This window comes from Myotis yumanensis, unplaced genomic scaffold, assembly GCF_028538775.1.
Source record: "Myotis yumanensis isolate MYYU_CA2020_CCGP unplaced genomic scaffold, mMyoYum1.0.hap1 SCAF_10, whole genome shotgun sequence".
In the NCBI taxonomy this organism is placed as follows: Eukaryota; Metazoa; Chordata; class Mammalia; order Chiroptera; family Vespertilionidae; genus Myotis; species Myotis yumanensis.
Genome location: NW_027223761.1, coordinates 63,259,068 through 63,279,393, shown reverse-complemented (window position 1 = coordinate 63,279,393; position 20,326 = coordinate 63,259,068). Strand labels below are relative to the sequence as shown.

General features: G+C 39.5%; 1 protein-coding gene across 4 annotated transcripts in view; it reads left to right on the top strand.

Moving 5' to 3' along the window:
• ARHGAP42 (Rho GTPase activating protein 42) overlaps window positions 1–20,326 on the top strand; it is a 253,909-nt gene that overhangs the window by 171,736 nt on the left and 61,847 nt on the right. For all 4 annotated transcript variants that reach the window (XM_070425922.1, XM_070425919.1, XM_070425920.1 and 1 more), the window contains 2 exons: window positions 8,301–8,402; window positions 19,091–19,201. In XM_070425922.1, coding sequence (XP_070282023.1) covers window positions 8,301–8,402; window positions 19,091–19,201 — 213 coding nt within the window. The remainder of the gene's footprint in view (window positions 1–8,300; window positions 8,403–19,090; window positions 19,202–20,326) is intronic.

Sequence of the window (20,326 nt, the reverse complement as noted above, 5' to 3'; positions counted from 1 at the left end):
AGAAGTCACTGAATCTGACTTTTATATGGCAGATAAGATGACCATAGTCCGCGAGTGGTTAAGTTTCCCAGGTAATAAAACTAGTGATAAAACCCAGAAAGACAAGTATGACTGTTTGACAATGTTTATAAAATTGGCTAAGTACCGTCATTCATTCAGCTTTTGTGCACTGAGCCTTTTTTAAGTGAGAAGTACCATGTTAGTTCTAGTCTGGTCCAGGACTTCTCAGCCTCTGCACTATTCCCGGGATTAGGTTAAATCACTCAATCAAAATCAATGTCTCTTTCTGTCTCTCTGATACACCCACACTCTCTTTCTCTGTCGTATTTTTTTTTCTGGGGAGCCCTTCAATCTGGTTCCACAAATTAGAACTTAGAACCTGCAATAGTGATTTTTTTCTGGAAACTGCAGTGGGAGTTACGGCAGCTCTGGGTCACAGGCTCCATGGCTCCTACCATTACTGCTAGACTCTTGTTTTGTTGTTGCTAATCCTCACCCTAGGATAGTTTTCCATATTTTTTAGAGAGAGTGGATGGGAGGAGAAGAGACAGAAAGAGAGAAACATCGATGAGAGAGAGAGAGAGAGATCAATTGGCTGTCTCCCACACATGCTCAGACCAGGGCCCAGGATTGAGCCTGCAACCAAGGTACATGCTTTTGACCAGAATTGAACCCAGGATCCTGCAGTCCTTGGGCTATCACTCTACCCACTGAGACAAACCGGCTAGGGCACCGCTTAGACTTTCAATGGAGTCGCATCCTGGACTCTGTCCTCTCCCACAACTGGAGGGGGCTGGATGACAATCTGAAGTGCCAGAGGGTTTGTATCCCATGGAGTGAATTTTTTTATTAACTGTTGGCAGATAAATCTTGTTCCTCCTTGCTTACCCAATGAAATGTCCTGAGGCGTGTTGGTTTTGTCAAACCTGAATGGAGATGTGCCGTAATGTCTGAGCAACTGGCTGTTTTTATCTCCTCCTTCTGTGGTCGGTTCAGTAATAAACACTTGCATTTTCCTTTTCTCCTTGTCTTTTCTTTCCATTTTCACTCACTCTTGCTCCCCAAGGGTTGTACGCAAACTTCAGCAGGCAAGCGTTGCCTCATGCTGTTTTCCAGGAATTTTGGACTAGAGTATTGTATCTAATATAATATATACAATTAATTTTCACTTGGTATTGTTTTCACCCTCAGAGTTAAGGGGGAAAAAAAATACCTCCTCTGTTTCAGTGAGGTACAGTAGTTGCCATGTGTGGTCTTATACCTACATGTGTGTTCTGAGGACAGAAAAACAAAATTCTCTCTGTATTTCAAATGGTTACTTTTTAAAATAGTTACCTTTCCTCCTACACCTGCAGGAGGCAGGAGGGGATTTTTCTTTCATCTTCACTGTGAGAACCACAAAGAGCTCCTGGAGGTAAAACCAACAAAATTGCTAGGGGGCTGTGTATGAGGGGCTCCCTGGAGATTTTATCACTCAAGACTTATCCACACTCAGCCTCCTGCAATTCTCCAATGAAGTTCAGGTTTTCCTAGCCCAGTGCAGATTCCTGAGGGGATTTCTGCTCCAGGAAATTATAATTCTCTGCATCTGCCTAGCTGGCTCTCGAATTTTAGGGGCAATGGTTTACTCTGTGACCTCACTACTCTGATGGGTTTTTATTAATTTTTCAGTTTGTTCAGCTTTTCATTTGCTGGGAAAGGATAGCCAGAAACCAGAAGTCCCTCTGTTCTCTTTGTTTCCTTCATACCCCCACCCCCTGCTTTTGTTTTTAAGGGGTCAGAGGGGGAGGCGGGGAGGGAGTTAAAATAAAGTGCTATAGTTTTAATTTTCAGCTTCTTCAGGTTACATTTTACTGTATAAATAGCATGAGCTTTGAAACGAGGCAAATTGATTTTGGCTATCCACTTTGTCCATGATAATTCTCTGATCTTCTTCAGATGACTTTTCTTTGATAATACTTTTATCAAAATGAGGATAATTATTCTCCACTTGTAGGGTTGCATGCAATTCTCTGTTCCCAAATATATGGATGTAAGTGCAAACACATCTTAATATGTTCAAACACATTAGATACCTTCTTCATGTTACTTTCATTTTTTTAGAGGACTTGCTTTTGGAACGCTCATCTAAACCGGTTGCTTGAAAGTTCATAGGCTTGCCTGGCCGGCGTGGTTCGATGGTTGATTGTCGACCTATGAGCCAGGAGATCACGGTTTGATTCCCAGTCTGGGCACATGCCAGGGTTGCAGGCTGGATCCCCAGTGGGGGGCATGCAGGAGGCAGCGGATCAATGATTCTCTCTCATCATTGATGTTTCTGCCATTCTCTTCCTCTCCCTTCCTCTCTGAAATCAATAAAAATATATTTAAAAAATAAGCAAAGTTCATAGGCTTACTAGTACATCGGTTTTCAGGGAAGTTTTATTACACAGTATGTGCTCGAAATACCCTGGGACATCCCTTTGCCTCCTTGAACCGATGTTCTCCTAGGTCCCATGTCTTACCTTTTGGTTTATTTCTTCATTGTAGTGGAGCACCTTCTCAGACTCTCCCTGAAAAATGATACATAGCTGGTAAAACTTTTGAGGCCCTCTGTTTATAAATATTTTTATTCTACCCTCAATCCAGACTGACAGTTTGACTGGATGTGGAAATGGACGTGATTCCCCCGGCAGACTGAAGGCCCTGCCCCTTTGTTTTATAACTCCCTGGGAATTCGTTGGCGACTCATTCCTATTCTGATCTCTGATGATTTTTATTTGACCTCTGCTTTTAGGTTTCCATGGATTTGTAATATTTTATATCTTTTGGGTATTTTCTCATTTATTGTGCTTTGCACATGTTGTGGTGCCATTTGAATGTGGAAACTTTGTTTTTTTAATCAGTTCTGGAAATTCTCAAGTATATTTTAGGTAATTCCTTCACTGTGTTTAATTCTATTAGTCGAATGTTGGGCTTTCAGATTAATCTCCTAATTGTCTTATCTTTAAAAAAATATTTTCTTCTTTAGTTTACAGCCCTCTCTTGTGTTTTATTAATTTTCTCATACCTCATTCACTTTTTAATCACAAAGCAGCCATTCTTATGAGTATATTTTTGTTTTATGTTCTTACCAAATTGGTATCATTTTGTATGTATGGCTTTTTAACTTGCATAACTAATTTTGTTTCTTTTCCTCTCACAATTGTGTTATAAGATCCATCCACTTGTAATGTTTTCTTCTAACTTCTGTATAGCACTTAATAGGATACATCTAATTCATTTTATGTCCACTAATGAAACCCCTTCTCTCATTCCCACAGATGCATAGCCTCATTCCTGTTTCCTTATGGACTTTTTTGTAAGGACCTTTCTGGAATGTACACACAGAAGCTGGTTCTTAGGGCACACCTTTTGCTACTTCGTAGTGTAACATTTCTTTTTAGAAAAGTTGTACCCCCTACAGTCCCACCTGTTGTACCTACGGGTTCCTGCATCTCCACTCTACATGTAGTGTTATTCAACTTTCCAACTCTTGCCAATATCTGATAGATATTATGTGATAACTTAATATTTTAATTTTCTTTTCTTTTACTACTTAGGAGTTTGAAAAACCCTTCATATGCTTGCCACCCTTTTGGCTTTCCTCTTCTGTGTATTGTTGCTTCATATCCTTCACACATATATTTCTCTTTGTTTTCCTGTGTGTCGTTTGTAGGAGATCCTTATGAAATCCTTACCAAATATGAAACCTTCGTTTCTTATCAATATGATCACCTGGTGTGGCAGTGGTGAGGTCATTGGGAATGGGAGGGATGTGTGAATTATGCTGGGGCGGCCCACCTGGAAGGAGCCCTTTTGGAATGTCTATATGTGAGCAGATTGAGGAGGAGAATGGGTTGGGGAGGCTGGGGCTGGTGGGGTGCAGTCACCCACAGGGCGATATTGCTGTTTACGCTGTACTAAGATTATCAACAATTTGGGTTTCTGGATACCAGGAATCAGTTGGGCCTCAGGAAACTCCTACACAGTATGTGGTTGGAATATCCTTGCATCTGGCCCTTCGGAGGCTCAGAGATTGTGATGTCACCCTGGGCTGCCGTTCTAAGCAGCGGGTAAATCTCACCACCAGGAGCGGAAGCAGGCTAGCCAGGATGGATACAGTCAGGGCTGTATCATATCCTCTCAGTGTCCCCCACAGTGCCAGTTCACGAGACTTCCACATATTTTTTTAAATAGAAATGTAGCTATTGGTATTTATTACTCTTCATATTACTTTTGCTACTACTGTGCAGTCTCGTGAAGGACTTTTCAAAATATACACGTAGTATTTATTTAGCTAATGGTTATTACACTAACACGTTAACATATTTGTATAGGAAATTTGCAGTATCCTGTGTGGCTATCATAACATTGGGATTGTCTTAAAAATTCTGAAGCATAAATCCTAAATATGTGCTCCATTATTTAAAAGAAACAGAAAAAAATTTTTTACTTCCTTCGTTTTAAAAATTCATATCATGGTAGCATTAAAATAAAGGTTGCTAAGGCAATTGTTTAAACAAACTGTGCAGTAGTCTTTTATAGAAAAAAAAGTGCAATTAGATAACACTTAGAATTTCTATTTGTGATTTTCTAAATGTTGTGGTTGAATCTATTCTTTATCTTTGGTACCCTCTTGTGGTTAGTGAAGGCATTGGTTTGGTCTTTTTTTCTTTTTAACAATTGTGTATAATTTAATATTTTTATCTGTGATATGCTTGTAGCTATAACTATTTGACAATTTTTATTATATATAATAACTAAGAGTAAAATTGGCATTTGGAATCTGTGCTGTAATGATTTCCTCTCCTTCCTCACTTCAATGTGTGTGACGTCACCATAGTTGCTAAGCTTCAAAGCTCAGTAATAGTATGATCACTGTGCTCAGAATAAATCAGTGTAGTTTGGAAAACAGAATGTAGACCCAGAACTTATCTTATACTTTTTCCAATTCTAATTAGGCTTGGGGACTAATTTGTCCTTTATGATGATCTATATTTAAATATTTTATCATATACATACTTATCACACATACAAGCCTATATATGTCTTCAATTTTAATGATTACCTAGTTCAAATGCAGTCACCATTGATTTGCAGAAAATGTACCATTATAATATAGCATTTTATGAATCATTCCAAGACAATAAGAAGACGTGATAGGCTCTGGATGGTGTGTTTCAGTTAGTTGGAGCTTCATCCATACACCAAAATGTTACTGGTTTTGATTTTTGGTTAGGGCACATACCCAGGTTGTGAGTTTGGTCCCTGGTGGGGGCATGTGTGGGAGGCAACCAATCAATGTTTCTCTCTCTCTCTCTCTCTCTCTCTCTCTACTCTCCTTCCCCCTCTTACTCCCCCTCCTTTCCTTTCCTCCCTTCTTCTCTCTAAGATCAATAAAATACAAATATGAAGTCAGTGATTATTCACAGCATTTAGTAAAGATTCATGGGTTATTTTTCCCTTCTCTCTGTAGCACTAGTTTCAGAGAAAATTCTTAGCTTGATATCCACAACAAATAAACAGAGACAAGAGGTAGCTGTATGGTGTTAAACGGTTAAGTCCAAATAGACTTGGCTTACAGAAGCAGTAAATCATGACTTTTTAGGGGAGATGTGAGAAGCATGCTTTGTTTTCAGAAACATGCTTCCTTAGATTATCGTTGTCCTTCATGTGGCCTGCTCTGCAAACTCAGCTCTTTAATTTTATGCTCCAGCTGAGTGAGTTTTTGTTGTCTATATCATTGGAACTGTTGAGTAGATCTTTTTTGCTGGCCCAATGGTGTGAAGGGCCAGAGTTTGAATAAGAGTCCAGGAAGTGCTTCTGGGAATAACTTTTGTATTGCCAGGAATTCTGATGTGTTGGCCCTGAATTAACATTTCCAAAAATGCCATCAAACACTGACTGAAAACAAAGATGTAAGTGTGGCCACCACAGCTGTGTTCTCTTCTTCAACCAGTTTCTTCTTTTATGTACAGTGAGAAATTTTAAACCCACATTGTAAGATGAAAGTGAATCAGTTTTATGTACTATACCATGATGCAGCTGGTTGCCCCCAAATGAGAATGTGCCATTGGGTTTGAGTTAACGCCGTTTCTGCAGAAGATTCCCTTGTAACATGGATATTGACTTTTTGAGCAAATGGAATATCAATGAGGGACTATTGCGGCCAGTGCTATAAGAGGAAGACTTTCATCTTTTCATTAAATATTTATTGAGCTCTCTCTGAGATATTTAATTTTAAGGAGGATAGGGTATATGTAAAGGTCTGTGCTGCAGTGTAGAACATGAACACCATAAGAAAGCCATGTATAAAGCTATATGAGCATTCACAAGGGAGAGAAAGTTGGTGGAGGGGACTTGTCAATGATGTCTATTTGAGCTGGATACTAAAAGTAGATATAACGAGTATGTTGAAATAGGAAGAAATGACCGTTTATGTCAAAGGGGAGATGGCCCAGAGAGAAAAAAGAAAAGGATGGGAGTTCAAAAGGGGCTGGTGAGAGAGACTTTTGTAGAAGTAGATGGGGCAGGTGAATGGTGGGCATGAAACGCCAGTTTAAGAGTAACATCATTGAGCAGAAGATGCGATGCTCACCCAGGTGTCTGTCCCTTCAGTGGAGAGGACACGCTTCTCCTGTCTGAGCCTCGGGCTTCCTCGCTTCCTTTCGGTTCTGCTCATTTTGGCATGTGAGTTCCTCAACAGACCTCTTTTGGATTTATTTTCAATTGTGTTTCTCTTAGTAGGACCACATGTTCTCTTTAGGTAATAAGAATCCTTGGAGGATTTAGACCGCCCCCCCTACCCCCTTGTTTACAGGTATAATGCTGTAAAGTACAAACCTATCAGTACTTCTTAAATGGTCTACAAGGGATTTGAACTTCTATAGCAGAAGCCTACTTGCTCTTTCCATTCAATGCTTTTCCCTCCATTCTTCCCTATTTCCCCTCCTTGCCCCATCCGTCCATTCATCCATTCATCCATTGTTTGTTTTTGTTTTTAAAAATCTTTATTGTTGGAAGTATTACATATGCCCCCCCCCCCCTTTTTTTTTTTTGCTGGAAGAGGTTAATGGGGTTGGGTAGGGGACAGCCATTGTTTGTAATTTACCTTTTCCAAATCCTTATGCAAACAATGAAGCAAAACATTATGCATAATAATTATGGAGAATGATTTTTTAAATTTTATTTTTCTCCCAGCTGGCGTGGCTCAGTGGTTGAGTGTCGACCTATCAACCAGAAGGTCACAGTTCGATTCCCGGTCAGGGCACATTCCTCTCTGAAATCAATAAAAAAATTATATTCTTAAAAATTTTATTTTTTAATTACAGTTGACACACAAGCTCATATTAGTTTAAGGTGTACAATATAGTAAAGGTGGTGAAAAATAACATGAATCTCTGGATGGGAGAAATAGGACCTGCATTTTGAATAGGCTTAAAGATACCTGACTCTGATTAAAGTGGTTCAGAGGTTGTCCTTCCAGAAACACTGAAATAAAAGCAAAGAGTAGTGCTACTCTGGCCAATGAAATTTGAGTGTGGTTCCCTAGTATTTATTTCAGAGGTTGTTCATGAATGGAGAAAACATGCATATTTATGGTTGGAGAAGATTGTATGCCCAGGCATGTCCTGTTCCTTTTAGGATTTTATTACATTTGCATTTCGATAGAAGCATGTGATAGAATGAAAGGTAAAGTTATCCTCCTTCCCCTCAAAAAAGGCCATCCTGGTTACAGCTACCTGTTCAAAACAAAAACTTAATTTTTAGGAGTGAGCGAAGGTTAGTTATTAGTTATGTTGAGTATGTGATACAGATGCTGCTAATCCCTTTGATTTGACTTTAAGTGGCCTGACTTAATGATTTTATGCTTTTAAAAGTCTGTTTTCTTTCTTGTTAAGAATGAGTTGTTTGAAATATCAAGTATCTTTTTGTGGCTGGGAAATAAAGATTTCTGGAAAAGGCTCTGTGCCAGTGGTTCTCTAAACTGGCTATGTCTTATCTCGTCCGAGTCACTAAAAAGCCTAAAGGAGACATTTTCTTTATTAGAGAATCAATGTAGCCAGTCTGGCCCCTGCGTAAGAGATGGTTCCATGAGCACCTCTGAGAGAATACGTATTCAAACGACTGTTTTATGTCCTTCTTTCCACTCTGCTTCATACAATTTTGCACGTATTTGGAGTTCACTAATCCTTCTTTTATTTGATGTTTGATGGGAGTGGTGAAAATTGTGGTTTTCTTGCGGCTCTAATTTGAATGTTTTGTTTTGTTATCCCCAGGATGGGAAGAAGAAGTTTGACAAGGAGAGTGAAAAATACTATTCTATTCTTGAAAAACATTTAAATTTGTCTGCGAAGAAAAAGGAGTCTCATTTGCAAGAGGTAAGCTTTTCCAATAGAAAAAAAGGGCATTAGCATTACGTCATGTGAAGACCAAATGTCCAAGGTAGCAGTGTCTCAGGATCTGTTATTCTTTAGTTAAAAAATGTAGATAATTCACTGAGCATTTACTAATGACAGGCACTGCGCTGAACATTTTTCATGCCTTGTGACATTTAATATTAATAGTTCCAAATGAAAAAAATAGTGTTTTCTTCAACAGTAAGAAAGAATGAAACAAAACTTTTTCATTTTCTTCTGTTGGGCATTATTTTAATGGCAGAACCTACCAAATTCATGTTATAGCTTTTATGTTAAGTTGAAAATATCTGTTTTTAAGGCGTTGCCTCAACATGGGGGAGGGGGGGAATGGAATTATTTTACATCAGTTTTCTTAAATAATAGGCAACAGAAATATTTTACTAACCTGTATGCATATAAGCAGTCCCATTATTCCTTCTTTCTGAAATATCTGTCCTTCTCATTGGTAGTGTTTTAACTATAATTAGTAAAATCTTGTAGTCTTTTTACTAAGGCATAGTGCAATTCCAGTTCTGATGAGGTATGTGTGTGTGGTTTTTTTAATGGACTTTCCTGTCATTTTCATCCTAAGAACAACACCAAAAACTCTTGACACCCCACCCAAGCTTTTCCCTGGATCTACCATGGTTGTCTCAGAGCTGCAAGATGGGAGTCAGGTGGTTGCATCCTGGGCTCCACACCTTCACAGGGAATCATAGGAGACCGCCACGCGGAGTCTCCCATCTCTTCTCCCTCCTCTCTCTGTAGTTGGGAGGTGTCACTGTCCAGAACCGCTTCTGAATGCCTCATCCTGATCCAGCGAAGCCAACAAGCACTTTTCCAACTCAACCTGGTCCTCTGCTCTCTGTGTTCTTTCTGCTATTTTTCTTACCTCCACATCCAGCCTCGGGGCTGCCTGATGAGTCAGAGTATGATTAGAGTTCCCCCGCATCGAAAAGCCATGGCAGGGTTATTTTGCTTCTGGTTCCTTTTTTCTACACTTTCATGTTCTCATTGAGGGAATTGAATTTCTTCATTTCAATATATTTCATATTGGGAAGTTCTGTTATTTAAACATGAGTTCATTATAACCTATATTGTGTTCTAGCACCTGCTATTAAAAAAGGATAATTGAACATACAATTGTGTGCCCATGGAAAGGTTTTGTAGCTAAATGAAATGGGGGAAAAAACTGTCATTAAGAAAAATGAATATTTAAAATTTTCAATGGCATGTTTAATTTTGAGGTATTATATTTACAATTTAATATTCCATTGACATGTCCCATACTACTACTACTACTACTACTTCTCCTCCATTCCTCCCCCCCCCCCCGCCCTCCTTCTTGACTCTTCTCTTTACTCCATGCTTTGGTTATGTTAACCTTTTATCTTGCCCAAATTATTCAAGTCTGGGCATACCTCAGGAACTTTGCACTTACTGTTCGTTCTACTTAGAAAGCTCTTATTAAGCCTACATCATTTCTTCCTTCCTTCCTTCCTTCCTTCCTTCCTTCCTTCCTTCCTTCCTTCCTTCCTTCCTTCTTTCCTTCCTTCCTCCCTTCCTTCCTTCCTCCCTTCCTTTCTCCCTTCCTTCCTTCCTTTTTTCTTAAAGTTTATCCCTGCCCATTCCCCTGCCCCCCCTGACTCTGGCAACCACCAATCTGTTCTCTTTATCTGTGAACTTTTATTTACTTATTTTCTTGGGGTTCCACATATAAGAGAGATCATATGGTATTTCTCTTTTTTTGTCTGATTTTTTCATTTAGCATTATGCCCTCAAGGTCCATCCAGGTTGTCAAAATAGCAAGATTTTATTTACTTATTTTGGCTGACCAGTGTTCACTATTTATTTATTTATTCATTCATCTATGGGCATTTTGGTTGTTTCCATATTTTGACTATTGTAAATAACTCCTCAATGAACATGGGGTGCATACATTTTTTTGAGTTAGAGTTTTGGTTTTCTTCAGATAAATGCCAAAAGTGAAATTGCTGGATCATAATGTAGTTCTGTTTTTTATTTTATTTTTTTTAGTAACCTCCATAATGTTTTTCATAGTGACTGCACCAATTTAGATTTTTACCAACATTTGTTACCTCTTGTCTTTTTCATTATGGCAATTCTAACAGGTGTGAGGTAATATCTCATTGTGGTTTTGGTTTGCATTTGCATTTCCCCGATGATTAATGATGTTGAGCATCTTTTCTTGTCTCTGTCAGTCAATCTGTATGTCTTTTTTTTTGGTAAAAATGTTTATTCAGATCATCTATTTTTTAATAGGATTGTTTGTTTTTTCCTCTTGAGTTGTATGAGTTCTTTATATGTTTTTGATATTAGCCCCTTATCACATATATGATTTGCAGATATTTTCTTCTATTTAGTACATTGCCTTTTCCTTTGCTGTGTAGAGGCTTTGCAAAAAAGTATTTTTTTTTACTGTAATCTTTTTTTTTATTAAATCTTTATTGTTCAGATTACATTTGTTCCTTCCCCCCCCCCCCAATAACTCCCCTCCTCCCAGTTCCCGCCCCACCCTCTGCCCTCACTCCCCACCCACTGTCCTCATCCATTGGTGCACGATTTTTGTCCAGCCTCTTCCTGCATCTCCCACTCCCCTTTCCCCCCCAAGAATAGTCAGTCCATTCCCTTTCTATGTCCCTGATTCATTATAATCACCAGTTCATTCTGTACATCAGATTATTTATTCACTTGATTCTTAGATTCACTTGTTGATAGATGCATGTTTGTTGTTCACAATTTGTATCTTTACCTTTTTCTTCTTCCTCTTCTTAAAGGATACCTTTCAGCATTTCATATAATACTGGTTTAGTGGTGATGAACTCCTTTAGCTTTTCCTTATCTGTGAAGCTCTTTATCTGACCTTCAATTCTGAATGATAGCTTTGCTGGATAAAGTAATCTTGGTTGTAGGTTCTTGCTATTCATCACTTTGAATATTTCTTGCCATTCCCTTCTGGCCTGCAAAGTTTTGTTGAGAAATCAGCTGACAGTCGTATGGGTATACCCTTGTAGGTAATTGAGTCTCTTTCTCTTGCTGCTTTTAAGATTCTCTCTTTGTCTTTTGCTCTTGGCATTTTAATGATGATGTGTCTTGGTGTGGTCCTCTTTGGATTCCTTTTGTTTGGGGTTCTCTGTGCTTCTTGGACCTGTAAGTCCATTTCTTTCACCAGGTGGGGGAAGTTTTCTGCTATTATTTCTTCAAATAGGTTTTCAATATCTTGCTGTCTCTCATCTTCTGGAACCCCTATAATTCTGATATTAGTGCGCTTGAAGCTGTCCCAGAGGCTCCTTACACTATCTTCGTATTTTCGGATTCTTTTTTCATTTTGCTTTTCCGGTTGGGTGTTTTTTGCTTCTTCGCATTTCAAATCTTTGGCTTGATTCTTGCGCTCCTCTGATCTGCTATTGGGTATAATATTCTTTATTTCAGTCTGTGCATGCTTAATTTCTAGTTGTTTCTTTATCATAGCATCGAGGGTCTCATTAGTTTTCGTGAGGCTCTCCTCAAGTTTATTGCAAGCCCTCAAAATTGCGTTTTTTAGCTCTATATCCTCCATTTCTGTCATGTTTTTTTGTCTCCGCATTTTTTATGCTTTCTTGGTGCACCCCCTTGTGGTCTTTGTGCGCAGTCTTGTTCTAGTTAAGCCTTGATTGTTGTAGTTAATACTAGAGGGATTTGACCTCCAGGCTGACTCGCTGTGAGAATCAGCTGTGTCTGCAGTGGGAAAACTTCTGTCCTCTGGGGAGGTGCTAATCTAGCCTTTGCCTGAGGTGATCCAGCAAATGGCTCCGCGCAGGGCTTGGGCGGGGCGGGCTCAACAGGGCGGGCGGAGGGAGCAGTTATGGCTGCTCTCAGTCCCGTTCCCAGAGGCTCTGCTTCTCAGAACCCCGGCAACCGCTGCAAACCTCGGAGAGAAAGCTGCCCTCACGTTCCAACTGATGCTAGACAATCCCGCTTCTCCCGTTTGAGTCTGAGTCTGTAGAGACTCGCCCGGATCTGGAGCTCAGAGTCTGAGACTCCCTCCTGATTGAAAACGACAACCGCGCCCTCAGCCACCAGCCCGCTTTGCGCGCGCACCTCCGCATCTTTAAATTTTCCACACTGCGCCTCCTCTGAGCCTAGGTATGCTGTTGTCTTTCCTTCTAGTTGAAGAGTCTCTCCTCAGCCAGCCTTCCTGTGGTTCTGGGTGATATCCGTTCCGTCTTTTAGTTGTATTATTGAAGTGGTTGTTTGCGGCAGCAGTCTCCGGTGTTTATCTATGCCGCCATCTTGGTGGTATCCGCAAAAAGTATTTTTATTGAATTTTAGAGACAGAGGAAGGGAGAGGGAGAAAAAAACGTTGATGTGAGAGTGGAACATTTGTCGGCTGTCTCCTGCATGCTTCCTACCTGGAATCGAGCCTGCAACACAGGGCATATACCCTGACCAGAATTGAACCAGCCACCTTTTGGTGCAGCTGAGCCACACTGGCCAGGGCTGTGCAAAAGCTTTTTAGTTTGATGTAGTCCCACTTATTTGTTTTTGCTTTTGGTTTGAGATTCAAAAAATCATCACTAAGCCCTGGCCGGTTTGGCTCAGTGGATAGAGCATTGGCCTGCGGGCTCAGGGGTCCCAGGTTTGATTCTGGTCGGGGACATGTGCCTTGGTTGTGAGCACATCCCCGGTGGGGAGTTTGCAGGAAGCAGCTGATCGATGTTTCTCTCTCATTGGTGTTTCTGGCTCTCTATCCGTCTCCCTTCCTCTCTGTAAAAAACCAATAAAATATGTTTTTTTTTTAAAAAATCATCACCAAGATCTTGTCAAGGAGCTTAGCACCTACGTTTTTCTTCTAAGCATTTATGATTGTAGGTCTTATGTTCAAGTTTTTGATCCATTTGAGCTAATTTTGGAATGGTGTAAGATAGTGATTGAGTTTCATTCTTCTCCATCTGGCTGTCCAGTTTTCCCAGCACCATTTGTTGATGACACTGTTCTTTCCCCATTGTATATTCTTGGTTTCTTTTTCATAAATCTATCGACCATTTATGCATGGGTTTGTTTCTGGGCTCTGTTCTGTTCCATTCGTCTGTTTGTCTGTTTTTATGCCAATACCATACTGTTTTTTAAATAGAGCATTGTAATATAGTTTGAAAACTGGAAGCATGATATCGTTAGCTTTGTTCTTTCTCGATATTGCTTTGACTCTCTGGGATATTTTGTGCTTCCATACAAATTTAATATTATATTCACCTCTTCCATATTTATTAAATGCTCACATTTCTCTAAACATTGCACTAGAATAAACCTAAGAGCACACTCACACACTCACACACTCACACTCACACACTCACACTCACACACTCACACACTCACACTCACACACTCACACACTCACACTCACACACTCACACACTCACACACTTCTTTTCCAGGAGGCACAGCCCACAACACAACATAGTTGTGCCATCGTGGCTCCTCGGAGCACATAATGTAGACAAGGAAAAATGTGACGTGGGTTTTTTGTTTACACTACGCTTCCAGGAATCAAGTTCTCTCATCGGGAGGTGCTGCCACACGTATATTTAGTTTTGTAACATGGTATTGAAAGACATCTGTTCCTGTCCTTCTGTCAGCACCAGACTTGTTAAGTTGCTCTCAGAAAGACCCCTCTGTGCCTTCTCTCTGACTCCTCAGAGAAATCGGTGGCTGCCCATTTCCAGGACGGAACTAGGGATCAGCTTGTGTTGATAAAGCTCCAAGACCATCTTTCAGGTGGATCATTGGAATAACAGAGTTGGAAACAGACTTGTCCATATAATAGACTTTACAGCACATAACAAGTAATAATATTTAATATGTGAGCAGTTAATGTCTTCCTAAGCATAAAATAAGAGGAAGAGATTATAAAGGAAATGTGGAAAGATCAGAATGCATAAAATAATGTCTGTTTCATAAGACATTAAGTCAAATTAAAAGGCAAAGTATCAGGGAATTTATATAGCATATGACATAGAATTACCATCACTCATATACAAGATGTTTTTGCAAATCAGTGTAAAAAAGGTAGTCTTCAGTTGAAAACATGGGTTCAAAATATTAGTGGTTATTTCATTAAAGAAGAAATGTAGCCATAGTGAATATGGTTCAGTCTCAATGTTACATATTAAAATACAATGCAGATTAATAATAGCAGCAGGATGTTAGTTTAATTTATTAAAATATATCCACTGTTAATGATGATATAGGAAAACGAGCACACTTTTGCTTCTCTGGTAGAAACAAAATTATTCATTATTCTTGAGATAAATTTGATGACATATTTCAACAAATTTGAAATGTAAAAGATAGTTGAAATGATTTCTGTTGATAGTAATTTACCCAAGAGAAATGGTCAAAATGACCATAAAAATAAATTGTGGTGTTGATGTAAGATTACTCTTGCAATGCAAAAATTTAGAAATAGCTGAAATGGCACAAAAGAATGATCGGGGCCTAGCTGTAGTGTGGCTCAGTTGGCTGAGCATCTTTGTATGCACCAAAACGTTGCTGGTTCGATTCCTGATTAGTACACATACCTGGGTTGTGGGTTCAATCCCCAGTCTGGGGGTATGTGGAAGGCAACCAATCAATGTTTCTCTCCCACATCAATGTTTCTCTCTCTCTCCCTTCCTCTCTGTAAGCATGTCCTTGGGTGAGGGTTAAAAAAAGAAAAAGAATAATGATTCTTATCATCTTTGCATTTCTCTGTTATAGTAATGAGTAATGAATAAACTTATAATAATTTATCTGTAATACTTTTATAATTAGGAGAAAAGAAATCCTTTGAGAAACCCAGAAATTAGCTTTTCACATATCTCTATGTATGCTTTGAGTAGAGTCCTCTTATCCCTGCCTCCTAAAGAAAGAGAATCCCTTAGTTTCTACGCTTATTCCTCTATTCATATCCTTAAGTTTGTGTCCCCAGCATCTCTTCCATTTCCGTACTGTCCTTATAACACCCCGATGAGCATCTCAGGGCGTGATTTCATCATGCTGACTAACTTCCCGCTGCTCGGGACTTTACCTCTTCTTACTAATACATTGAAATCTCACATATCACCATTTTCTCAAATTTGTTCCTACTTCTCATTTCTTTAATTCTGTAATGCTGGTGTTTCTCATACCAAAATTATTTTTGACTTTTTCCCCCTCCTTTCTCACACCCTCGTCCTTGTTTCTCACATCCTTCAGCTTCTCTTTCTTACGGAGGTCTCCACAGTCACAGGCACCCAGCCGCACCATTGAATCAGTATATTCTCTACTGTCCTCACGTTAATCTCCCTGGAATTCTTTTTGATCAACCAAAACATAACTTTTCTGGACTCTTTTCCCTCACTCAGATTCTTCTCCTTTTATGTCCACTTACTCTAAACTCCCCATTCTTCAGTCCAGCTTAAATCATTTCTCCTCTGGGAATGAGGGTGCGCGTGCGCGCGCGCGCACGCGCGCGTGTGTGTGTGTGTGTGTGTGTGTGTTTCTCTACTTTGAATCAGATCGCTTATTGTAAGTGGGGAGTAATTTAGGTTTCTGCAGAACTATATGGTTTTCTTATGTAATTAACTTGGTTTCTTACTAGGATGACTTTACTGTCCCCTTTTGCCTTGTAAACAATAGTTTATACCTGTTGTTTGGGCATAATTATTACTGGTGCTCCCTTTCAGTTTAAAAAGTTTGGACAGTAAATTATATGGTTATCCTATTTATCCAGTACTGAATACAAAGCAACAGCTGCCAGTGGGTTTATAAGCAACTGTCTGCTAGTGAATAACACACTGTATGAGCTTAAGTACAAATGGGATTCATCCCAAGTAAAGAATGTCTTTCAAAAAAATCTTGTACTGAAGAGAAATTAAGCTGTTACATTCTCTAAGCACTGTACATTCTAGATGACCTTTCAAAGCAGGCTTGGTGCAACAAATGCATCTAGATGCGAGGTGATGGGAATTTAAGCAGGTTTGGAATTCATCTAGATCGGAGGTGATGGGAAATATCTCTAATTGGTGGGTGGCAAGAATCATCTTTTCCTCTTTTATCCTTCTTGGTGCCCCCGCACCCCTTTGATGAGATGGACTTGTGGAAGGCAACTGAGTTTCCGAGGAAATGACTTAACACCCCCAGATTTCATGCTTTGCTAGGACTCGTGGCTGTGGTTTATTGCAGTGAAAAGATATGAAGGAAACTCAGCAAAGGATGCATAGGGTGAAGTCTGGGATAAAAAAACCAGGCATGAGCTTCCGCGAGTCCTTTCCCAGTGGAGACATACAGGACACACTTAATTCCACTAGTGATAGGTCGTGAAGGAAACACGGGAAATGCTGTCTCTTAGAAACTCAATATAGACCGAGTACCCATGCTTTTTTACTGGGAGGTGGTCACATAGGCACCTTCTGCTTGTCATGGACCCAAATTCCAGAGTCCCAGAAGAAATGCAGGTGTTTAAAGTAAACCATATTGTTTGCACAAATTGTTTTGACATAGCGAACTACGCTTATCAATTAGGGTGGTGGGAACGCTCCCAAAGTCAACATTCCCAGATGCAGCCAAGGGCCAGCCTGCGAGGAGGCCTTCCAGGACGGCATCCGCGCCTGCTGTGCGCTTTGCTTCACAGCTTTGTTGACCAGAACTAGTCACATACGTCGTAAAGGTGGCTCGACATTCTAGTTTGTTCCCACGCGCCAGTCAACACAGTCAATGCCGATATCTTTCCAAGTGGATAGTAAGACTTTCAGAAGTAACTTGTGGAATAGAATGCTGTCGCTGGGACTAAAAATATTCTTGTGGCCCTTCCACCAGTGGTGTCCTGGAGCTCTCTCTTGGAGAGCCGACTTTCTCATCTCTTTCTAACTCCCTCATTCACTGATGTTGGGTTTGTGGTTTGGAACTGGCTGTTTGGGGAATATTTACACCACGGAAACCAGCCAGTACTGCAAATCCGGCTTCCCCCCGCGAGAGCCAGCTGCTACACATTTATTAGCATACCACTAAGTATACCTCCTTACCCTTCCTTCTATAAATAGTGTGCTCTTGTAAGCTGTGGTAAGAAAATGCCTGATTTGTGTAGAATGCTGATTGCCTTTGTGTTGATGTGTATATCTTTTCTTGCTTAGAAATTATCTTTGGAAGCTTCTGGCTCACATTTCCTACCTGATTTATATGTTCTTTTTGTATGTTAGTTTAGAAAGTTGGAACGCTCAACTTTAAAAAACTCCCTATTGAGCTGCTTATAATACTGGGTTATTTTTAATTATATGAATAAATGCATAGTGTATATAATTATTTTTAAAGGCATTTCAAGTGAAGTTTTAAGATGCTATGATGTCCAAGCCAGTAAACCTAATTTTATCTTTTTTTTTAAGCTTCTCTTTGTGAAATTGTCATCATAAAATAGCTCCAAAGTTATATTCTATTCCCAAATAGTTGTTGGCAGATACTTTGTATTCCAGAGACCCCCCCCCCCTTTTTTTTCATCTGCTTTTAGTAATCTCAGCTGGCAGCGGGGCATATGTAACGGCATGAAAAGTAAAATCATGACTCTCTCTTTTTTATTAAATTGATTTTTTTAGAGAGGGGGGAGGGAGGAGAAAAAGAGAGAGAGAGAGAGAAACATCAATGTGAGAGAGATACATCATTGGTTGCCTCCCATACTCTCCCTGACCAGGGTTTGAACCAACTTGGGTATGTCCCCTGACTGGGAATCAAACCCATGCTCTTCCATTGCACAGGAGGATGCTCCAATTGACTGATTCACACAGGCAGGGCTTGCCTCTCTGTTAAATAAAAATCAGTTTAAAAAATGGCATATGAGGGTGGTAGTTGGCATAGAAGAGGGGAGAGAGGTGACATAAAAAAATAAAATGAAATTATCTCAATAACCATTTCTTACACTTTATCAATCAAACCTTACTGTGTTCATGAAGAATAAATGTGCATGGCATTGATGGAGTATGAATCACCAGGTTAGAACCATGGAAATTTTTTGGCTCTGCTATCAGTATTATCTTTCTAAGGGATTACCTAATGATGTGGCTTGCTGCTTAATATTCTCAGATAATTTGTCCTCAGTTAAATCCAAATTTGCTCTGCAGTGTTCAAGGTCTTTGACAGTGTGATGCTAATCTTACTTCTCCTTCCTTCCCTCCACTTATGTACTCTGTTGGCAAACCCTGTCAAACTCGTTCATGGGTCTTTACTTTTTTATGGGAGTGGCTCTTTTTTTTTTTTTTTTTAATCTTTGACTACTCACTGCCAGTTGTTCATCTTAAAATTCAATTCAAACCACTACCATTTTCTCCCAGAACTTAAAGCTCTTTTTTTTATGATCCTGTAGATTTTCAGATACTTTTATATACTTCTTCTGCATTATTTTAAAAAATGATCTGACTGTTGTATGCTTACTCTGTTGTTGTTTTCCCCCTCCCACCCCATATACTATAGTTCTTACGGACAAGGGCTGTGTTTTCCTAGTCTCTGTATTCCCAGGACATAGTAATAATTGCTATATTAAAACTTTTGGTGGGACTTAATTTTTGATAAAGATTTCAGAGTGGAACAGGATTTGAGCTCCTCTCTAATACAGAACCATTAATAATGACTCCCTGTGTCATGGTTTGCCTTTTTGCACTCTTTAGGCAGATACACAAATTGACCGAGAACATCAAAACTTCTACGAAGCATCGCTAGAATATGTCTTTAAAATTCAAGAAGTTCAAGAAAAAAAGAAGTTTGAGTTTGTTGAACCGGTACGTTTTAATTACTCTTTTAAGTATAAGTCCAGTATATCCTGTGGGAAAATATTGCCGTGTTTTCCTGTTGAAAATTATGATTTTTAAAAATAAAAAGGGAGACGGGAATGTGGGAGGAGCGAATAGGTGGGCACTTTTAGAGCAGAAAAGGTATTGTATGAAACTGTGATGGTGGACACACGTCATTACAGATTTGTGAAAACCCATAGAATGTACAACACAGACTGAATCCCTAATGTAAACTATAGATTTTATTAATAATGATGTGTCAGTACTGGATTGTCATTTGTAACAAGTTTTCCTCACTAATGCAAGATGTTAATGACAGGGAAACTGTTTGAATAGGGGCTAAGGGAGTATATGGGGACTCTAATTTCTGCTCAATGTTTCAATAAATTGAAAACGGTTCTAAAATAGTCCACTGATTTGAAAAAATTAAGGATAGACGGGTGTGTATGACATATACCCAAGCAAATACACCTCACCACTAAAGTGCCCCATGCGCCAACGCTTTAGGTGAAGGGAGAAGGCATAGGCCACATTTCTTCCTTGGTTCCCGCCACCGCCTTGCAAGGCTGGGGCTTGTCTGACTTTCCAATGAAGTCATTTATTTGGCTAAGTCACTGTGAAAAGTAATGTAAACCGCATAACAGAAATGAACAGGTGGCTGGTCTTTATAGGCTTACTTCATTTTTCTTCCCAAGTAATACCCTAATATATTACGATATTGGCTAAGTGGGCATATTCAGGAGGTATCATCTGGGATGAATAAAGGTAAGTTCTACAGTCAAGATTGCCTTCCGTTAGTAGATAATGCTCAGTTCCCATGAGATGAGAGGACAGTGATAGTAAAATATATTAAGTAATCAAGTATATAACATAAGCCATACTTTTCTTCCTATGTCAGTCATTCTGTGAAAAAAACAAATCTATTTGTAATCAGAAAACACTTTCTTCCTATTTTAGAGGAAGTGATAGGGAAAAGGGAAGGAAAAGCACACTTCAAAATATATTTGCCAAGATGTATTTCCCGATGGAAACCCTTCTGTGATGCCCTAAAGATGATGGGAAACCGAGACAGCGGAGGCTGGGCGGTGTCCAGTCCCCGTGTGGCTCAGCACC